A 23,159-nucleotide genomic window follows, 5' to 3' on the forward strand; every position below is an offset into this window, starting at 1 on the left:
CCAACGGATCCTAGGGCCCTACTTGGGCGCCAATATCAAATGTTTTATGTATAAATGTAAATACGTTGTGCGTTAAATAAAGTAGTGAAGTGTCAATGTAATGTAAAACCCGTGTTTTGTGGCCGATGGCTGAAACATTCCCGTAAGACACCATGAAGGACAGGATATTGGATGGACCCCATTTTCACTACCGGGCAAAATCCATGTTCAACCAGAGGCTTTTACCCCCTTTCGATGTTGTGGGTTGGATGGATAAGGCCCCAACAGAAGGTGAGGGATTACTTAAAGCGCTATTACAACCTTTCGAATCGGAACGTGGCCAAAAAAGTCAATTATTCCGTCTTGTTCGTCCAGCATACAATTAAGCGGGCCGGACTTCATGTCTTCAAGGTAAGGAAGGTGCCTAACAGAACCGATAAACAGAATACGGTGGCCAAATCCCGCGCCAGGAAGCTGTACCGCGAAAGGTTGGTGCAACCGAAATGCATCGTAATGGACGACGAGACGTACATTAAAGTGGATGCCAAGCAGATCCCTGGCCTGGAGTTTTTCAAATATATAAAGAAGAATGCCTCCAGAAGCGCCTGCTGTCCTTCCTCCGGTCCCACGAAGGTGAAACTCTGTTTTGGTCGGATCTGGCATCGGGCCATTGCGCCAAACCGGTGATGGACTGGTACGAAGCCAACGATGTTGTTTTCGTGCCAAAGGAGGTAAATCTGCCAAACTCGCTCAATGGAAAAATTCTGGGCGATTATGAAGGGCAAGCTCCGGAAAACAGGGAAGGTCTTCAAAACGACAAGAATTTGAAGAAAGAGTGTATGAAAGTGTGTATGAAAGCCAGCGCAAGCGTTGCGCAGGATTTGGTGGGTATCGTTAAGTCCAAAGTACGGGGATTTAGCCTAGGAGAGGAGGTTGAATAAACCTATTTTTCCAAAACATAGCTAATGAATGTTGTAACAGAACAAGAAATTCGTTATTTGCTGTATTCTCTAAATTAATCATTTTGTCAAGCTTCTGCATTCATGTTCCATCAGATGTCACAGGTCACAGCTGTTGTTTGCGGTGACATCTATCGGAAACTACACACAATCTGTTTTCCTTTAATTGTTCACAGAGGACACTGCAGTGAAAAACATGGCTGGTACCTCTATATATGCATTTAGATTATTATTCGAAGTCCCTCCTTTTTATCACATTCTGCACTCAAAATAGCTCACCCCTCACAGAATTTCCCGCCAAACTTTATGTACGGGGCGGGGCGTAAAGTATCTTTTGCGCAGAATATGTAAAAATGGAGGGACTTCAAATGTTAAAGCAAATGCATATATAGAGGTACGGCAGCTCTAAGTATGCACCTTTAGAATTGATAAAACGATCAATAAAATATTGAAAAACGTTCTTTGAAAAACATCCAAATGATCCATAAAACACCGCAGGAAATCCCTTAAAAAGCGTGAATGATCCTTAAAAAATATCAACATGATCAATATTTTATGTAAAATTTAGCAACACAATTGTAAAAATGTACCGCCAAATTACTAAAGAATGAGCATTGAAATTGCACGAATTACCCATAAACAAATTGCAAATGATCCATGAAACATTCAGCAATGAACCTTAAACTAATTAAAGTGGTCCATAGAAAATCAAGCTTGCCAACTTAAAAATATAGACCCGATCCGTAAATTAGACATACATTGTTCATGTTTTGGACACTATTTTTTTTTTAATTCGATCCATTAACCTTGGAAAATTGCCCCATTACTGCATAGCTACTCTGGTTTACTGTTCTGCCCGTGATTTTTTTTTTGTCAGAAAAGCGGAGCGATAGGCGAGCATCTAGAATAAGCATCTAAAAGAAGCTTCTAAAAAATATTCCCTAGGATGCTTCTTAACACTCCGAACACGATGCAATTGATTAAATGTGTAATGGCAAATTAGTAATGTTTAAAAAATCATTACTCAGCTATTTATCAACAAATTTTAAACCTATTTATACCGAACAAATCTTTAGTCTTTATTTTCATTTTTCAGTGCCCATTGGTTTGAAATTTGTCAATAAAAAGCTGAGCTATGATTTTAAAAAAAATTACAAGTTTGCCGTTACACATTTGACCAGAGGCATCGTGCTCAGACTGTTAAAAAGATTATTATAGAAGCTTTTTTTGGAAGCTAATTCTAGACGCTTACCCGTCGCTTCGCACTTCTAACTTTAAAAAAACACGGGTATGTCAGTAAACCTAAGTAAAGGGTGATACGGTCAAAATTTGGTCAATATCAACTTGACGTATTTCTTTCAATTTTGCATTTAAAAAACCTGAACACCCCTCATTTTGAAGGTGTGTGTGTGTAGAATGTTGCTCCTATTTTGATTTTGGAATTCACTCTTCAGTTGTCAAAATGCCGTCCAAGCAAGAAGAGCAGCGTATCAAAGTTGGCAAAATCGCTAAAAGTTGCCAAATCAACCGTTACAAATGTAATTAAAGTGTTTGGGGAACGTTTGTCGACAGCCAGGAAGTCTGGATCGGGGGGAAATCGAAAACCGGAAGCCGCTGAGACGACAAAGAGAGTTGCCGGTAGTTTCAAGCGAAACCCTAACCTCTCTCTCCGAGATGCCGCAAATAAGCTGGGTGTATCGTCTACAACCGTGCATCGAGCCAAAAAACGAGCCGGACTATCGACTTACAAGAAGGTAGTGACTCCAAATCGCGATGATAAACAAAATACGACGGCCAAAGCGCGATCCCGGAGGCTGTACATGACGATGCTGATGAAGTTTGACTGCGTGGTAATGGACGACGAAACCTACGTCAAAGCCGACTACAAGCAGCTTCCGGGACAGGAGTTTTATACGGCAAAAGGAAGGGGAAAGGTAGCAGATGTTTTCAAGCACATGAAACTGTCAAAGTTCGCAAAGAAATATCTGGTTTGGCAAGCCATCTGTACCTGTGGCTTGAAAAGCAGCATTTTCATAGCTTCCGGGACTGTCAACCAAGAAATTTACGTGAAAGAGTGTTTGAATAAACGTCTGCTGCCTTTCCTGAAGAAACACGGTTGTTCCGTACTGTTTTGGCCGGATTTGGCATCTTGCCATTACGGTAAAAAGGCCATGGAGTGGTACGCCGCCAACAACGTGCAGGTGGTTCCCAAGGACAAGAACCCTCCCAACACGCCAGAGCTCCGCCCAATTGAGAAATACTGGGCTATTGTCAAGCGGAACCTAAAGAAGACCAAAAAACTGCTAAGGGCGAGCAGCAGTTCAAGGCAAACTGGCTTTCTGCGGCGAAGAAGGTGGACAAGGTGGCTGTACAAAATCTGATGGCAGGGGTCAAGCGTAAGGCCCGGCAATTCGGATTTGGAAAAGCGGAAGCCTAACTGAATATTTTTCCTGAATTTTATACTAATTGAACTTGAAAAAGAAATTTAATTTGATTTTTTAAATAAACGTTTTCACCGATTTACACGCGTTTTCCCTTGACCAAATTTTGACCGTATCACCCTTTAGCTACGTAGTAATGGAACATCTTTTCAAGGTTTATGAAAAAAAAATCAAAAAGTTAGTGTCCAAAACATGGACAATATGTGTCTAATATATGGATAATGCCTATATTTTAAGAGCGCAAACTTGATTTCCTATGGATCACTTTTATTAGTTTAAGTTCGTGCAATTTCAATGCTCATTACTTAGTAATTTAGCGGTACAATTTTACAATTGTGTTGCTAGATTTCACGTAAAATATGGATCATATTGATATTTTTTAATGGACCATTCACACATTTTAAGGGGTTTTCACTGGCGTTTTATGGATCACTTGGGTGTTTTAAGGAGCGTTTTTAAATTTGTTATGGATCATTTATTGGTTTTTATTTTCAAAAGTATGTTTGTCATAGAGGTACTAGACATGTTTTGTAGTTTCAGGTACTCTATTTTGTAATCTGTGAAAGAGAAATCACAAATCGAGTGTCAACAAAATACATGGCATGTTGAGAGATTCAGGTCGTGAGAGCAAATTTTATCTCTCAAATTTGAATTTTTCGGCTCTCTGGGAACTGGTAGTAAAGCAGGTAAAACTGTATGGGGAAAAATCATTTTTATTTAATTGTAGCTTGTTTAACAATAATTTTCGGGAAAAAACTGAACGACTAAGTCCCTGATTAATTTCTTTAGGTTGTCGTTCACTTTGTTTGACCTGAATATGCACCGAGAGCGGAATATTACCGCTTCTCTCAATTTCTATATGGGGATTTTTATCACTTCCTACCAGTGGAACAGCGCCATCTCTGTGGAAAAAGGTTGAACAAAATGATTCATTACTTTTCTAAAGACAGCAATCTCCTATGCAGCAAGGCTTTAAAGTTAAAACAAGCAATCGGAAATCAAATGAGAATTCTGATATGAGCTGTCCAGTATACAATAGGTCTTATCCATGTGAATAGCTTTACTAAAGATAGCAACCGCCTATCTAGTCTCAGCGCATGAATAACTTTAAGTAACGCGTTTAGAAATTGCACTATACGAATGAGTAAAAGAACCTGCTTTCTTGTCGTGCTGTCAAACATGGAATACGATGCAAATTGTACACTAAGCTTGACCATCCTTACTCAGATAGTGAGTAACTTTTACTCCCGGAGATGAACCAGCGTCTGGCTGAAAATCTCCTTAATAAAGACAACCAACCAACCAACCAATCACCCAACCAACTTTTACTCATTTGTACGTAGAAATCTTTAAAATCGTAGGTATATATGATTCAGCTATGTTGATTTTTGAATGGAGGATCGAACAAGTTTTTTTTTTCCTTTGGTTTGTTTTTTCCGTCGATCTTGTTTTCCGTGCTGAGCACCAATGCTACCGACGTGCCAGGAAGGCAGCTCCCACACCTGGACCCTACCTATCGATCCATCAACTCATGAACCGGGGACCAACGGCTTTACTTCCCATCCGAAGGAAGGCGTGATAAGAGATGTTATGCCTCAGAACATCCCGGCGGCGCCGACTGGGATTGAACCCAGGCCTGCTGGGGTGAGAGGTAATCACGCTTACCACTACACCACCGGCGCCGTTGATCGAGTTTTTTGTTAACAATTTGATCTAAAACCGTTCGTCCGTGTGAGTGGTTAAACGGGTTTGAGATGAGTTTTCAGAGCGAGTTTTTTTATTGCTAAATACAGACTAATCTATTTCATTAAATTTTACCCTACTCCTGACCGATGTACGTTGGCCGTTGTTTCCAATAGCATCAATATCGCTGAGTTGACGGGTCGATCGGTCGTTGGTTTTGCTGCTGGTCGGTCGCTAACTTGCCCTCCTTTAGAAATGAGGCTCCGTCTGAATTTCCTCCAAAGATAATTTGCGTTTCCTGCGAAAGAAGAGACTCAAAAAAATGGCTATGCCGATTATGAAAGGGATCCCGAGCAAAGCTGAAGATCAAATTGAAATCAAAATTTGCTGTTATGATGTAACTTATATTGAATACTCCAGTTGATCTCATTTTGGTTGACTTAACGGTTAACACAGCAAAAATGAGAGCAAAATTTTACACTGTTGAAGCAAACGGAAAACTAATCCTGCTTTCAATGAAATCAATTTGATTACTGATTTTGCATTCATAATGTTTAACTGAATACGGGCCTAGAGTAAATGGTTACCATTCATGTTTCTCAAGCTGAAAGACTTAGGCTCCTGAAAGACTTAGGCTCTCCAATCAAAGTCACGAATGACCTAAAATGTGTTAAACAAATCAGATAAACGATAATCATTAGTTCAACGACAGATGAATTTCAATTAAATTTTAAACAAGACGTAAACAGCAGAACTTCAAGTTAAGTTGCTTTCATTTAAAACGTCTTGACTGCATAATGAAAGCACAATATGATATCAGACTTATGTCGCAACATTTGAAATCAAAATAAGTTTTCATTATGATAGGAACTGCACACTTTAATATCGATTTGCTTTCATTTTGTTAACCGACTTTGCTCGGGATGATCGTCAATCCTCCAAATAACAACCATTGGGGTAATTGAAGGCTTTCCGTTTTTAAGCGAATGAAGCCCAGTTCTTTCCTCGTTTCCATGTGCAGGCTATGCAGATGGTCGAGGCTGAGTTTTACTATAGTCTGTGACTTTTGTATTGCAATTCCATCTATGTGCAGTTGGATGGGTCTTCCTGTCATGTGTGTTATTGAATTTGAATAACTCTGGTTATGTTGCAATTATTGAATGATGTAACGTATGATCCGTGTAGCGTTCTGTTAGCTAGATCACAGTTTGATGATATGGTGAAATTTCCATGACGATTTACTAACAGGTTTGATTTGTCTATACGGATAATATCCTCCACTGGATTTGGCACATAGTCACATGTGGCTGGTTCTCATCTGATTTAGTTTGGTATGCACGATAAGTTGTCCCAGTATATTGTAGATAATTCGGAAATTGTTGATTCTAAGCTATCCACTCTGTATATCTGTTTTCCATGGGTCATGTAGTTACAAGTGGTTGCATGGATCTGTTGTCCTTCATATAATACGGGATGTACATATATCTTGTTGAGTCTTCTATCGTCCAATTTTGGTAACTTGATGAGTAAAACGATGTCTTTGTTTTTCGTCGCAATCGATGCAGTGGCATAAGTGATGGCTTCAGCAGCTGTCTGTACTGGTATACCTTCTTTGGATAAGTCCCTTACTAGTATTCCTATATCTGACTGTCTTAGTACGATTTCATTAAGCACTCCTATTTTAGCTAACATTACTGTATGCATTATTTGTTCCAATTTTTCGTGCAAATAGTTGAGGTTTAAAAATATGTTAATAGAATATAACTCGCTTCCTCTTGAATTATATAAATCAATGGCACAAGACAAGTCTGGTCGTCTTGTACCTTGTAAAGCCTTCCTTGATTCTGGTGCTCAAACAAACCTGCTTTCTACCTCGATGTATAGGAAGTTAGGGTTTGCTGGAGTTCCTGTGCACGTCGATATCGTTGGTGTCAACTCCAGCCGTAGCAAAGCTTATTGTCTCGTTGATGTAAATCTTCACTCCCTATGCAGTGACTATGAAACGAATCTCAAATGCTTGGTCACTGAAACCATTACAAGTCCGTAACCGTGTAAGGCAATCAATATGGCTCAGTGGAACATTCCTTCCATCCGATCTACTAATCGGACTTAGTCACTTCTTCGACTTGTTGAAGGTTGGGCACATCGTTCTTGACGAGGGTCTTCCAGAGTTGCAAACAGAACTTGGATGGGTAGTTGCCGGAGAAATTCGTGTCGAAGTGGCAGCTATCGAAAACATTCAACAAGTGAATTGCGTTGCCATTGAGTCGCTTAATGAGACGATTAAGCGATTCTGGGAAAATTGAAGAGGTTGAACCCAGTGCTGTTCACACTGGAGAAGAGGACGAATGTGAGGAATTATTTCGCAGCACATATCAGCGTGATGATGTCGGTAGATACAAAGTGAAACTACCAACTCGTGAGAATATGCCTGAGCTTTCTGATAATCGATCGTTGGCTCTCCGTCGTTTTTTCCTTCTCGAGAGACGTTTACTGAAGGACCCTGAACTTCATCTCCAGTACTCGAAATTTATTGAGGAGTACTTATCACTGGGACACTGCAGAGAAATTGCCGAAGCGGACGATCCTCCTGGAAAGCTCAAATATTATATGCCGCATCATTCCGTTTACAGGTCGGCCAGCTCAAGCACTAAACTGAGAGTTGTGTTTGATGCTTCTGCAAAGCCACCGTACGGATTTTCTCTCAATGATGTGTTGAAAGTAGTTGCCATCGTTCAGAGTGACTTGTTGTCGATTCTTTTGAGGTTTCGTAAGCATCCTTTCGTTTTTACAGCTGATATTTTAAAAATGTATCGGCAGATCCTCATTGACCCAGAACTGACTTCCCTGCAAAAAATAACTGCTTCAAACCAACTGATCGCATCAAAATCCTTGAGTTATTGACTGTTACATACGGCACTTCTTCTGCTCCGTTTTTAGCAACTAGGTCGTTGGTTCAACTTAGTATCGACGAAGGAGTCGATTTTCCTCTTGCAGCTCGTATAGTACGGGAAGACTGTTATGTTGATGATATACTATGGGGCGCTTCAAGCTTTGCTAGAAAGGGGTGGATTTCCTGTACATAAATGGTGCGCCAATCACGAAGCGATATCATGATATTCCCGAATCTGAACGTAAACACCTGGTGGCCCTGGATGATCTGTCCGCAAATGAAGTTATGAAGACACTCGGATTAATGTGGAATCCGAAGAATGATGAATTTCTGTTCCGTCCATCTTCTTCGTCTGAAGATACAGTTGTGACAAAGCGTCAGCTGTTTTTAGAAGTTGCTAAATTGTTTGACCCGTTAGAATTCCTCTCACCCATAACTGTTCTAGCAAAGCGTCTTATGCAGCAGACTTGGGCTGCTAAGATAGACTGGGATGAAGCCCTCACTGAGAATCTTTTGACTGATTGTTTGCAACTTCGTAGATCTCTTGAGCACGTTAGTGACATCAGAATTCCCAGATCGGCCATAAGTTTGGGTTTCGAGTCCTTGGAATTACATCGATTTGCAGACGCCTCTGGGACGGCATACGGTGCCTGCGTTTATGTTCGTAGCATTCATTCGAACGGTAGTTGTATGGTTAGACTATTGTGTAGTAAGTCTAAGATTGCCCCGCTTCAAGAAGTAACAATTCCTCGGAAGGAACTTTGCGCTGCCTTATTGCTTTCCAGACTAGTAAAGAAGGCAAGTTCTACGTTGCAAATCCAGTTTTCCGCTATTCACTTAAGGCCAGACAGTCAAATAGTACTTGCGTGGCTACGGAAACCCCCTGCAATGTTGCAGCCGTTTGTTTGCAATCGTGTAGAGGAGGTTATCAACGAGAATCAGCATACTAAATAGGGTTACGTTAGGTCAAAGGAAAACCCAGCTGACGTGGTGTCTCGTGGCCAAACTCCTGTTTTGTTGAAGAATAATGCTTTATGGTGAAACGGACCACCATTTCTTCATTCCCAGGATTATGAACCAGTTGTTGTCGAAGAAATTCTTGTCGCGGCGTTCGACTTTGACGGGTGTTATGCACCGTCGATAGTTTTGAACGCATGCATACCGCAGCTAGGTAGTGGTCCGAATCAATGTTCTCACTACGGTACGTGCGAACGTTGATGATCTCGGAGAAGAATTTCGTAAAAAGAATTAGAACGTAATCGATTTGGTTTTCTGTGTGTTGGTTAAGTGATCTCCAGGTGGCTTTGTGGGTATCCTTGCGGGGGAAAAAGGTACTTCGGTTACTATACCCCGAAAGGGTGCAAAGTTCACGCATCGTTGGCCGTTGTCGTTCGATACGGCATGCAAGCTGTTTGGTCCGATTGCCGGTCTATACATTGCCTACCATCCTACCTGAGCGTTCATGTCGCCGATGACGATTTTGACGTCCCGTTGCGAACAACCGTCGTACACATGCACATGTGCATAGAACGCTTATTTATCGTCGTCGAGTCTCCCTTCATGTGGGAAGTACTCGTTGATGATGCTATAGCTGAAGAAACGGCCCTTAATCCTCAACTTGCACATCCTCGCGTTGATCGACTGCCAACCAATTACGCGTTGGTGCATCTTACCCAGCACTACAAAGCCGGTTCCCAGCTCGTTGGTGGTGCCACAGCTCTGGTATAAAGTAGCCGCTCGATGCCCGGTTTTCCATACCTTTTGTCCCGTCCAGCAGTGCTACAACTTCGAAGTTGCGAGGTTGAAGTTCATCATAGATTAACCTATCGCAGTGCCGATTGTTCCGATCCGTATTCTTTCTTCAGTATTTGCAACTTTATGTTTTTTCCAGAGCGGCTTGTTGGGCCTGCCTCAACCCCTGTCTCACCAGGGGACCATCGTGCACAGTTCTGTTTAGAGTCCCACGCTGGCACTAGGACGGTGATCAGCCGCTCCTAACATGGAGAACAGACGCCGTTTTGGAGGTGCGCTCCATGGTGAACAGACGCTCGGGTTCACTGGTAGTCCGGACAAATACGGGTACCAATGTATTGTAGGGTTTGAAAGGGAAAACCCAAACGGCCGTCAAACTTAATTTATTGCTGATTTCTTTTCCAACAATCTGCTGGTTCACCTGGCTGAAAATCACCTTCAAGGTAAAAAAAAAAACTCCTTACAAGTCCTTCAACAGTTTTTGGAAATCCTTTCGTACAAACCTAAGATGATTAAAAAAAGACCTGTTAGTTTCTTCCAAAAGACTTTTGTATGATACACTTTTTTTTGCCAAGAAACAAAAGTAAGTCAAGAAGAAGAAAAATCAATGTCTTAAAAAAATTGAATTTATTTAATAATGAAAATCCTCAAAGGCTAGGTAGCCATCATAATGAAGTAATGAAGTTGATTGTTAGTGGAATGCTTAAAAAAAAGAGTGTCTATTTACCATCTGGTCACCCTGAATGCTCTGCGCTTCGGTCGACCACACCGACCGAGCCCGGCTGGAGGTGAGTATTGATTTGGAAGGTTCCTTCTCTCCTTCCCATTTTTTTTGTTTGTCTTATCACCTTGGGAAAATTTGTTTCTCTTCTTCTTCTTCTTCACGTCGTCAGAAATTCGATACGAATGAAGATGTAGAAGGTGGATTTATTCAAACTGGTGATATGAAGGCAGCCGTTGCGGGGGTGAGCTTTTCCATCGAACTTGAATGTGATTGCTTATCGTCCGAAAACGAAACGAAAATGGACAAGGGTTCAGCAGAGCAGAAGCCAAAAATAACAACAACAACAACAACAACAACAACAACAGCGTCGTTTCAATCCAATTTGATGTTTGTCAGAACATTGATACTTTGTAAACAGGAACAGAGCTGCAAAGTCAACGGATCAGACTCACAGGTCAATTTTCCAATTTGACCCAGTCGGTGTAATTTGGCAGGCGATGTCGGTTCGATTGCATTAGCTTTAAGAAGGTTAGTTAGTTTTTTTTGCACATATCAATATGTATTTCAATCGAGTTACATGACTATTCAACAACACATAGAAAAGCACATTTTTTTTTTCTTTACAAACGTAACAAAAAATTGGCGCTTTTTTTTTTATTCGACTAGAAAAAGCTGACCCCAAAGAACATCTGCATTCGGCTAGGATCTTTCCTGGGGGGCTGAGCATTTTTCAAGTATTCAGTCCTTTCATCTTGGCAAAGCGAGCGATTCCAAGACTTTAATACTAATACAGCTAAATATATTCACAATTATCACAAAAGTGGAACGAGCCATCGGGTCCTAGCGAGGCACAAGGATGCCTTAGTGCTGCCCGTAGTGCTGCTGCTGCTGTTGCTGATGTTGCTGCTGCTGTGGCTGGTGGGCTTGATGCTGGTATTGGGGCTGCTCCTGAGTGAAGTGCACCTCAGGCTGGGAATGCTGCGGCTGATGTTCGGATTGCTGCAAATGGTACTGCGATTCTGGTGCTTGATGTTCATGGTGCTGGTGGGCTTGTTCGTGCTGAACTGGCACTGGCACGAAGAGCTTTTCCTTGACCGGGTGCGGTACCTCCTTGGTGACGGCAAACTTCACTTCCTTGTACACCGGGAACGGGCGCTCGATATCAACCTTCACCGTGTAGGGCACGGCCTTTTCCACTGGTAGAGGGATAGAGATGAATTGGGATCAATATTCGTGATAGTAGAAACATCCGAGGCACTTACCGGTGTATGGGACTCTCTTCTCGACAGTGTATGGCGCTGGATATGGGACCTTAACTTCGACCTTGTATGGTTTTGGGACATCAACTTGGTACGGCTTATCGACTGGGACCTTGACCTCGTACGGTACCTTCTTCTCAACGATGACTGGGTACGGCTTCTTCACTTCCACTGGATAAGGCTTCTCGACTTCGACCTTGTAGGGCCTATCGACTGGGACCTTCACCTCATAAGGGACTTTCTTGATGACTGTGTAGGGCTTTGGTACCGAGACCTCGTACTTAACTTCATATGGGATCTATGGAATAAGATGAGCTGTGAGTGCTTCTGAGCTGGGGCCAAAAAAACCTATCTCTTACCTTCTTTTCGACGGTGTAGGGAACTGGAACTTGGACCTTAACTTCGTATGGAATCTTCTTCTCCACCACGTACGGCTTTGGTACTGGCACCTCAACCTTGTATGGCTTGTCGACTGGAACCTTCACCTCATAGGGAACCTTGGTGTACACGTTGTAGGGTTCTGGGACGTAATTCTTGACCTTGACGTACTCCTTGACGGTGTATGGGACCTTCTTCTCAACCACGTAGGGCTGTGGAATTGGGACCTTTACCTCATAGGGCACATTCTTGTGGACGGTGTATGGAACATGCTTCTCGACGGTGTACGGCACTGGGACCTTCTTCTCAATAGTCACGGTTTTGATGGTTTCCTCATGATATTGCGGCATTGGCTGGTGCTGGTGTTGCTGCTGTTGCGGAGGTAGGTGCACGAAATGCTGGGACGCACTTGGGTATTGAGGTACATGCTGGTACTGTGGTTGCTGCTGTTGGTACTGATGCTGATGCTGCTCCGGTTCCGGGTGGGACTGATACAAGGTCTGTGGTGGAGACTGGTGCTGCTGCGGCTGGTGCTGGTGCTGGTGCTGCTGCTGCTGCTGCTGATGTTGCTGCTGCAAGTGCTGCTGCTGATGATGATAGTAAGTCTGCTGTGGAGCCGCCTGCTGGTGATACTGCGGTTGCTGGGAAAAGTGCGAGTGGTATTCGCTGGCTCCATGCGACTCCTGAGTCTCAAACTGCAGATGTTGCAGCTGCTGGTGGTTCTGTTGATTTTGATGCTGTTCCTGAGCGGCGCTCCAATCGCCCAAAGAGATTCCACGCTTTTCCAGTTCCTTGTCCTGTTTCTGCTCAGCTTCTACGCTTCTCTTACTAGCTGCGACGCTCTGATCCGCTGCCGCCGACTGGTCATTGCCCTCGGCAGTGGCTGCTGCCACTAGCAGGGCTAGGCAGCAGGGGACAATAAACTGGTGAGAGAGAAAGAACGAAACGGCATGTTAGGAATGGCAGTAGTGTGAATCTCGATGTTTGAAATAAATCTTAATTGTTAACTATTCTTCAGGGAATTCATAGTTCTACCATCTTTCGTTCAGCGCAAAATATTTTTCGATCAAAATCTTGCCCTGATGAATATCCAATCACCTGGATCAAAATGATGGTGATGACTGTAATCAGCACTTTATCTTGTAAATTAATAATCCCAGTCAAAATGACTTATTAAATTTTAGGTGAAAGTCCAGATTTTTCTGAGGTTTCCGATGCTTCACTGAAGTTTATGGAACTGCGTTAAAGATTTCTGAACTTCAATAAAGCTCTATAGACTGAATTTCTGCAGAAGTTTTCAAAAGTTCTAACAATTTTTCTGATGTTATTTGTTCTACCCTGAAGTATAAGAAAACCTTCTAGTCATGGAACTCAAACTCTACAAACTCCCCTGAATGTCTATGGAGTTCTTCTTATTCTTCTTCTTCTTCTTCGAATTTTAAGCTTATTGCTTATCGCATATTAGTTTATAACGTTCTCTCAACAAAGTGTTCTTTTGGATGCACTTTCAGAGTTATTATGTGAGAGCTTTCGATGCCTGTACCATTTTTGAATTAGTATAATTGTATGGCAAGTACAACCATACTCTTGGCCAGGGAAGTCGAGAAATTTCCCAACCTGAAAAATTCCTAGACCGGACCGGGAATCGAACCCAGCCATCGCCAGCATGGTCTTTCTTTGTAGCTGCGGCTTTACCGACTGAGCTAAGGGAGGTCTATGGGCTTGCCTGAAGTTGTTGTTCCTTCATGATAAAGTTCTCTTTATTTTCAAGAAGTCTTCGGAACTTCTCTAATGTTTCAAAACATTTCATGATATTGGTGAAAGTTCCCTTAAGACCCTACAAACTCCTGCAATTTTTGAAACATTTCAGAAATTCTCGGATTTTTTCATAACTCTTCGGAACTTCTTGTAAGTTCCTTCAATTGAGCATTCGATCTGCTCTGGAGTTCTCTGATCTTTAAAGGAAGTACAAGGAACATCCCTGAAAATAATGAAACTATCCAAAAATTTCAAATCTTGCCAGATGTTCTTTGGGTTTCCCTGACGATTTCGGAACTGAAGGGACGAACCAGCCTTAGGTCTCTCTAATAAAGATAATAGTAATTCTCGGGCCTTCTGTATAGTGATATCGTTGATGTACATTGAACACTTTGAAGTTCTCTGATCTTTCCTGATGTTCTCGAAGCTACTCTTAGGCTCTCGCAATTCTGTTGAACTTCTTGACACGGATTTTTAGGATAGTACATTTTGCTTTAAATCAAAATGAACTGTCCCAACAATCTTTGAACTTCCCTCAAAGGCTGTCTTGAATGTTTCGAGACTAAAATTTACACATCTATAAACTTCCAGCTCAGGTGGCTGGTTTCGATTCCCAGTCTGGTGTAGGAATTTTGCGGGGTTGGAAAGTTTGTCGACTTTCCTGGGCATAGAGTATGATTGCACTTGCCACACAAATGAACTAATTTAAAAAAATGGTAGATTTATCGAAAGTTCTCAATTAATATCTGTGGAAGTGCATCCAGAACACTAGTTGAGAGCACGCAATAAGCCATTATGCAAGTATCTTGAAATGCATTGAAGATTAAAAAAGAATATCTACAAACTTCCCCAAAATTGAGGACTTTCCTGAAGCTTTTGGTACTGCCCTTGATATCTCTAAGCTTTTCTGATAACCTCTAGACGTAGCTTCTCTGAGGTTTCTGAAATTTCTTTAAAGTTTCCACACTGGTCCTCAAGTTCTCTGGACTTCTCTGAAATTATAAGACTTTTTAAAAGCTCCTGCAGTTTACCTAAAGCTCACTGTACTGCCTTGACAGCCAGAATTTTTAAAGAAGTTATTAGAACTTCTATTACTATTCTGTTGTCTGTTCATGAAACTTCCCCAAAATACTCGGTATTTCCTTTCATTCTACGGGACATTTATAAAGTACCTTAACAATTTCGTTTTCTGCACTGCCCTGATTTCTCGGAGCTTCTGTGACATTATCGATTCTTTTTTTATTAAGTGCTATAAACTTCCCTGATAGTCTCAGCTCAATCTTTAATATTCGAAGCTTCTAGATGATTCTCTCTATTTTTCTGAATTTAATGGAACTGTCTTAAAATTCTCCAATTTCGAAAAACATAACATTAGCCAATCACATTTATTGAACTTATCTAATGGTCAATTATATTTCAACATACTAACGAACATTCATCCCTTCCGTGACACTTATAAGAGATTGCAGGAGTCAGCAGTTCTAATAAGTTCAGAAAAATTGCAAAGTTCAAAAATTTCAGGGAAGTCCTGAAATAATCTGAAATCTTGAGAAATGTCCAGATTTTTGGAGAAGTTTCAAAATTTTGAAGGGTAAGTTCCAAGGACTTAAGGGCACTTTCTTGAACTTCTGAAAAATATTGGATCATACAGTACCGGACAAAAATAAAGAAAATTGTAATTTTTCTTCTCTGCTCCGAAAAAAATGATTAATACGCTGTAATATTTTTGATAGTTTTTCTGCTGGTTGATCAATTATTCAAGGTTTATCGGTATGATTTTAAGCTTGTTTGGACTTTAATTTGTCCGGTACTGTAGTTGAAAATCAAAGAACTTTGACAAAATTAAATGAACTTTTCAGACGTTCCATGACTGTGAGTCCAGGAAACATCAGGCTAGATTGAAGATGCTTGAGAAAGATTATGAAAATCTGTGGACTTCTGAGCAAATCTAAAAAATTATAGAAACTTAAGGGAAGTTTGGAAAAGTTTAAAACTTCAAGACCGTAGCAATAATTTCTGAAAGATTGTTGGTACATTAGAGATGTTCCAAGAACAAAGAAGAAGGACGTTTGAAAACGTGAAAACAGTTTAGAAATCATTGGAAGTAACTTGAACTTCAGAACAAATTAGAGAACTCCAAAAAAGTTTGGATGTTCCAAGCTTGGAACTATTAGAGAACTATAAGGGGTCCTTCCTTAGCTCAGTCGGTAAAGGCACAGCTACCTACAAATCTAGAACAGGAGCAAGACAGGAGATGGCTGGGTTCGATTCCCGGTCTGGCCTAGGAATTTTCCGGGTGGGACAATTTCTCGGCTTCCCTGGGCAAAGAGTATGACTGCCCTTGTCACACAAATATGTATACTAATGCAAAAATGGAACACGCCTCGAAAGCTCTCAATTATTAACTGTGGAAGTGCATCCAGAAAACTAAGTTGAGAGCACGCAATAAGCAAATATGTGGTAAGCAATGAGCTTGAAATGCGAAGACAAAGAAGAATCAAAAAAGAAGAAGAATACTTTTAGAAAAGATTCGAGTACTTTGGGCAAGATCAGATAACTTAAGAACAACTGCATTAATTTCAATTTAGTTTTTGGAACTTGCAAGAAGTTTCGAGGAACTTCAATCAGGAAAGTTCCATAAATACTAGGATCATTGCCGGAAAATTAGGCAAGTTCAGGTAAGCTTAGAGATTGAAAATCAAGGTCCGTATAACGAGAAAGAATTTCAGAAAAATCTAGATCTTTATGGCAGCTTCAATAACTTCAGGGAAATTTTCTGCTTTCAGGTCGTTTAAAGATCTTGAAGAATTAGTTCTGATTAAATCAGGGTAGATCCATAAAATTCAATAAAATTTCCAAAATGTCTTGGAACTACGTAAGTTATTTAGTTCAAAATATCTGAAAATAAACCTAAGAAATGTCCCGAAAAGCTCAAAGAAAGTTAATAAAACTTCAAAAAATATTAAGGAACTGTACGGAAGTCCAGAAAACTTCAAAGATGTTTCGAGAACTTCAGGAAAATAACGGGAACGTTACAGAAGATTTGATTTAAGAAATGTTCCGAGAGCATCTTTTAAATGATAGAATCATCAGCCAAATCCATAGATATTAAAAAAAGTGTAGAAATTTTAAGGTTAATTCCGATAGCATTCGTAAGGGATGATCAAAGAACTTTCCGTTTAGGGAAAAAATCAGGAACTTTTAAGAAGATCTGAAGACTTCAGGGAACTTTTGGAATGTTCAGTGGCTTTCTGGAAAGTCCAGAGAATTCTTGGAAAGAATCTGGAATGTTCAGAGAATTTCTGGCAAGTCTAAAGAGCATCGACAAGTCCAAAGAAATTCACAAAAAGCTTAGAGATCTTTACAGAAGTTACGTGAAGTTGGGGATTGTTCCGAGACAGAACTTAATTTCGCTGACATGTCATATGGTCATTACAATTATGAACGCTCATTAAAGGGAGTGTTGCCGATGCAACTAAGGCTCGATTTCAAACACTCCTTTTTAGCTTAGTTTTCACTAGCTTTAAGCTCTGAATATTTATTACTTGAGGTAGATTTTAATTAGACTTATTCAAAAGTTACTTACGTTTAGTGTTTAAGGAAATTTGGATAGCTTTTATCAAGAGAAATACAATAACTTTAAGCACAGCAGGCACTTAATTAAACACGTTGTACAAATTGCTTTTCACTTTTGTTCGGTTTGCTATCTTCAATGATTGACAGTTGCGCTATCGGCTGATGGGGGCTACCAGACAGGCCTTGATTCGTACGGAAGCAGGGGTCATGCGCCGACCAGCGGTATAGCTCGCCGTCATCGAGGTCGGTGAGGATGGTAACCTCGAGGCAAGTGGTAAGAACCATACTCAACCTTACGGGCCGGGGAATGCTGGTACTGCTACGATCCATCCGCAGTCCCCTTGGACTCATAACAGACGAACGAGCGAGGATGCGGGCAGCCCTACCGCCTTTTGTCATCGTTACAGCCTATAGCTCAACTATCAATTATTGAAGATAGCAAACCGAAAAAAAAGTGGAAGGTAGTTTGTAAAATGTGTATAATTTATTGCCTTATGGGCTTAACATTATTGTGTTTCTCTTGATAAAAAAAATTGAAATTTGCACAAACACTAAACGTAGGAGACAACTGAATGATCTTAATTAAAATCTACCTAAAGTAATAAATATATACAACATAAAGCTAGTGCAAACTAAGCTAAAAAGGAGTGTTTTAAATCTAAACTGCATCGGCAACAGGGAGCGCATCAATTGAGGGTAGAAATATCAAAATTCAACAAGTAACCAGCTCCCAATTTTACATGAACGCACTGGTTTTGAATATTCAGGGTTGTCTTTTAACATGTGTATGGAAACTCATGATAAAATGGATTTATTCAAATTTCCCCCGAAAGCACTGGAAGCACTGAAACTAACTTTTGGTGAAGAAAAACCCAAGGTACATGAAAGCTGAATAATCCCTGGGACACGGCGTGCGTCTTCTTCCTCGCAGCAGAGTTATAATACACGGCGAATGAGAACGACCCAAATCTGAGTTTAGTTCACTCTTAATCGCCATAAGTGCAGGAACTCAGCGATGAGTAAATTTGCCTCATGGTTTCATGTGGAAAACCTAAAAAATCTGCCGGAAAATGAGGAAAACTGACGAAAATTTTACTCAGTCTAGGAGTAGTACTAATAAACTGAGTGAGTCCAATCTTTACTTTTCTCATATTCGGGAAGATTTTCCTGGACAAACCTGGCAAAATCTGGAAAAACATGAGGCAAATTTACTCATCGCTGAGTTCCTGCACTTTATGCGATTTACGAGTTAACTAAAATCAAATTTGGTTGGTTATCATTCGCCGTGTAGAGAAAATACACGCCAAGTAGCGAAAAAATAAATGAATATCAAATTTTACGTCTCATAATTCCACGAAACATTGCAAAATTGTGCGCTAGGGAAAATGAACCAAGTTTGTGCTGGAATTATTTCATTTCGAAGAGCGCTAAATGTTTCAAAATGGCGTATTCGATGCTTTTAATAAATCCCAGCACAAAAAGGGCTCATCTCATCACCTTTTAAGGAAAAAAAAAAATACAAAATCATAGTAGGCAGACTGTGGAGTAATAAAATTGACATTGTTAGGACATTTTGTAATAAAGCTTCAAACCCACAAGTTATATTTTATTGAATCTCTACACACACTGAAAACAAGTTACAGGTTATGGTCAAAAAATAAAAAAAAAAAACGATAAAATTTTTATTTAGAGCTGAATTCCGCAGGATTACCAAGATAAATAAGTCGTTTTACTTTTGTGGCCAAGAATTTACCAACAAAGACGTTCCGAGTGCCAATGCTGCAGCGGAATATCACGTTGGAGATGTCGCAAGAGCTCCATTTCTATTGGAAAAGCTCGGGAAACGTCGCAAAAGTTCTTGGAAAGATTTAGAATAACAGAGAACTTCATAGATCATGGCAGAACTTCAAGTAAGTTGATGGATGTTCAAAAAAGCTAATATACGATAAGCAATAAGCTTGAAATTCTAGGAAGAAGAAGAAGAAAAAGAAAAATTTCGCGGAACTTCAGGAAAGAAAATCAACACAAGTTGTAGAAGTACAGTGAACTTGTGCAGTGATCTTCGTAGCAGTTCGAGAAACTTCATAAAACATCAAAACAAGCGCAGGGAATTTCATAAAACTTAATTCAACTTCGTACAAGATCGTCATACTGATCCAAAACTCAGAAAGCTTCATTGAAGCTCAGGAGTTTTGGAAAATATCAGATAAATTTTTAGGACTTCTGGGAGCTTCGTATCAGTTTTTCAAAGATCTAACTCTGTCTGAACTTCCTGCTCAAGATCCTGTATTTCCTAAGAAATCCTTTATAATTTAGGGACCTACCTTAGATGTTCAGGAGTATTCGTGCACAATTTAGAAGGTCTTCCCGTACTCAAGCAGCTCACATCCGTTATAAATAGATGCAGTAACTTAATTGTGACCTAACCAAGTCACGTATAAGCTACCTCAACCAATTTGTGATAACTGTGCTGCTAGGGTATGTTTGAAGAAATGCAAAGATGTTCTGAAACCTTGTTAGAATTAAGTGGGCTCAGCAACATCTTCTCAGAATTCCGAAAATGTTAAAAATGAAGACCTGGCATACCTGAGGTGGGTAATATAATGAAACTAGAAGGACTTGAACTTGTTATTTCCATTCGGAAAACAATGATTTTCAAAGTTGAAGATGTTAAGTTGCAAATAACAGACTTAAAGTGGTCATTTTATACGATATATGAGGAGATGAAAGTAAAGAGTTGATAGTTCCGTTAGAGTACGGCAGTGTGTAACCTGTATAAAGAGATTAGAAAGCGAGCAAGAACAACTTTGAGGAAGGTACAAATCGGGTTGATCATCTTTCTTTACCAAACTCATTATTTAAGGCAAAACCTAAGTTGCCTCAATGCCTTTAATACCTCAGCAAAAGCGTTTCCTTTGTAACGAAAAAAATTTACTGTGTGAACAGCAATGCAGTGTTTGTCTTTTTTACATGAAAGAAGCGTTCATTACTGCCATAAAACAATTCTCGAGTACTGTTTCAAAAGGTTCTAAATAACAAATGTAAACAATTTGAGTTATTCGATGAAAACGATTGATCTTCTACCATTGTTTGTGCTTCAAAAAAAAAATCCATTTAAATTTTATTTCGTTTGTTAAAGAAAATCATAAGTAACAAATTGTTCAATGTACAGCTAAGAAAAATGGGAGCTTGATTACTACTTCGGTCATTTTGCCTAACCTGGACCCAACCTATCGACCCATCAACTCATGAATCGTGGACCAACGGCTATACTTCCCCTCCAAAGTAAGGCGTGATCAGAGATTTTAGGCCTCAGAAAATTCCGGCGGAGCCGACTGAGATTGAACCAAGGTCTTTTGGTGCGCTTCACGCTTACCACTACACCACCGGCACCGCTAGAATCTTGTTATGTCAAAATTCAAATTCATGCAGGTTCTTGGTCTATCTGTTGAGGTTGTCTTCATTTTCAGCTAAGTTGAGTGTAGAAGAAATTATTTGATATGTTCAATGTAAAAATAGTACGCGATGCTTTAAATGTATGCAAATTTCGGGAATTATTACATTTGGCTCAAGTAGCCTAAACTAATATCTTTATCAAATTAATTTGCACTCTTAACAATCCTCTCTTGTTCTGCATTCATAAGAGAACGTGTGTGGAATGTTAAAAAAAAAGCTAGTTGCCTTTTAATTACTGATATGTATCCATATAGTATATCACTCAGTTAACGCTTCTTTGCTATAAACGATAGTTCAACCTCAATCGATTTTAAATCAAGTCCTGAATTTTTTTTTTCCAAAAATGAAGCTCATTTGGATGCAAACTCATTTGAAGTTTGTATGGAATTACTATGGGAAAAGTGGACGTTTTGTTCTCATTGATCTATCCTTTCAGAATAATGATTTACGGATAAGTTTGCTATCAATTCATAAAGCAAATTTTCTCAACTACAACTTTGCTCAAGACCACTAAAAAAAGGCTAGGACGATGAAAACAAAAAGTTCACTTCTCCCATAGTTATCCCCATGTAAACTTCAAAGGGTAAGATCGCAACCAAATGAGGTCAAATTTTGGGAGAATGATCAGCGCATCTGATCTAGAATCGATTGAGCTGGGTGGAGCAATCGATCGATATTTTGAACCACCCTACTAAACATCCATTGGGCAAACACTTCTCCCCCAGCTTGGCAAGCATTCACAATGTTGATGTATTTGAAAATCTTCCCTAATTAGCAAACAGTGTCACTTCTTCCATCAGCATGCAGCAAATTCCTATCCATCAGTGCCAGATTCTTTGCGCAACGTCTTTCCACCAGTTGGTGCAGTTTGATAACAACAATTTCATCTAACGCTTTCAGCATAAGAAGCGAAAATATAACACCGAAAACGGCTTCCTGCCGCTCTACTGCACGTCGCTTCCCCCTCCCCCTCCCATCTCTCGCTTATCGTTATCGCTTCCAAAGCAAACGAGCTCGATCTGCTGCATAATCCGCTTACAGTGCAGCACCAATTAATCCACAAAAAAAAATGAAGTTAAATAAAACCTATATCACACGAAGCACCGGAGATAATGAATTTATGCAACCACACACATCACACTGTGCACGCTTGTTCATAGTTAATTGTGTGTAGCGGGAGCCAAACGATGAATTCACAAATATAGATTTTTGGAGCTAATTAACAGCACAGCAATTTTCTTCGTCTCTCCCAAAACGTCTCTCGGTTTTGTTTTATAACTGCAATTTGCGTTGTTTTCTGCTTTGCTCTTCCAATTTCGTCGGTCCAATTGGGGGGGTTACACTTTCACATGGCAGCACACCTCCAATGCACACGGTAGGTAGATCAAGCGGCTTTCGAGCGCAGAGTTCATGTTATCCAAACATTTCAATGTCTTAATTATCGGTCTTGTCAGTCCATGAGCACACCACCACAGAAAATAACAGTAAACCCACACACACACACAAACTCACGTACCATTCGCATTTTGCACTTTGATTTTCCCTGGAAGCACGTTCCAAGTAGATGCTTTCCGATGGGACTTCTTCGCAATGCACAACACTTGTAGTAGAGATAGCGAGACCAGAGACGGTACTGATTCGGTGATCAGCCCCGCCGGGGGTATATATACACAAAATTGGCCACCACACCAAGCAGTGGGCCCCTCCCTCCCCCTGTGGTCGATGGTTCGCGATGCGAGACCCCCGTGACCCCCTCCCTACCATCCATCTATTCCAAACTCGCGGAACGCAGCTTTTCCTCTTGGGTCCACGATGTGCCGAATTTTCGGGGCAGATTTTCTCCTTTGCACAGTGAGGCTTCCATTCGCATGGTTCAAGCGATCCCTTCTTTCGCCCAGCGCAGGTTTTGCATTTCTCCGCACTGTGCCAGCCATGGCTGTACTTTTTTGATCGTTGGTTCGATTTTGGATTTTTTTTTTCTTTGAATGCAATGCTGTTTAATGCATTTAACGATATGTGCCATTACAAAAGAATTGTTTAGGTGAGGATTGTTTTGTCCAGCCATGCGTCACCGTGTAAATGGCCATGGTTAGAGGATAGAAGAAGATAACTACGATGCGCCGATCGAGCTGTGCTGATGACCTAGCAAGGGATTGGTGCCGTAATCGATTTAGTTTTTGATAATGTGTGGCACTGAGTGTCAACCACCCTTGAGCGACAGGGTGGTTGAGGAGAAAATAAGTTTCTAATTTAAGAAATATATCAATCAATCGATCAATGTGACATTGAATTGCAACTCAA

General features: G+C 40.5%; 1 protein-coding gene across 1 annotated transcript; it reads right to left on the reverse strand.

Moving 5' to 3' along the window:
* Window positions 1–11,001: 11,001 nt before the first annotated feature.
* On the reverse strand, window positions 11,002–22,481 carry LOC135708175 (probable serine/threonine-protein kinase kinX). The gene is made up of 4 exons (XM_065230180.1): window positions 22,375–22,481; window positions 12,050–12,991; window positions 11,694–11,988; window positions 11,002–11,627 (listed from the first exon to the last, which is right to left on the reverse strand). The coding sequence occupies exons 1-4, from the start codon at window positions 22,381–22,383 to the stop codon at window positions 11,293–11,295; spliced, it is 1,581 nt and encodes a 526-aa protein (XP_065086252.1). The 5' UTR covers window positions 22,384–22,481; the 3' UTR covers window positions 11,002–11,292.
* Window positions 22,482–23,159: the final 678 nt, after the last annotated feature.

The sequence above is a fragment of the Ochlerotatus camptorhynchus genome, unplaced genomic scaffold, assembly GCF_037179485.1.
Source record: "Ochlerotatus camptorhynchus isolate MF236.1 unplaced genomic scaffold, CSIRO-AGI_Acam_v1.1 ptg000026l, whole genome shotgun sequence".
Taxonomy (NCBI): domain Eukaryota; kingdom Metazoa; phylum Arthropoda; class Insecta; order Diptera; family Culicidae; genus Ochlerotatus; species Ochlerotatus camptorhynchus.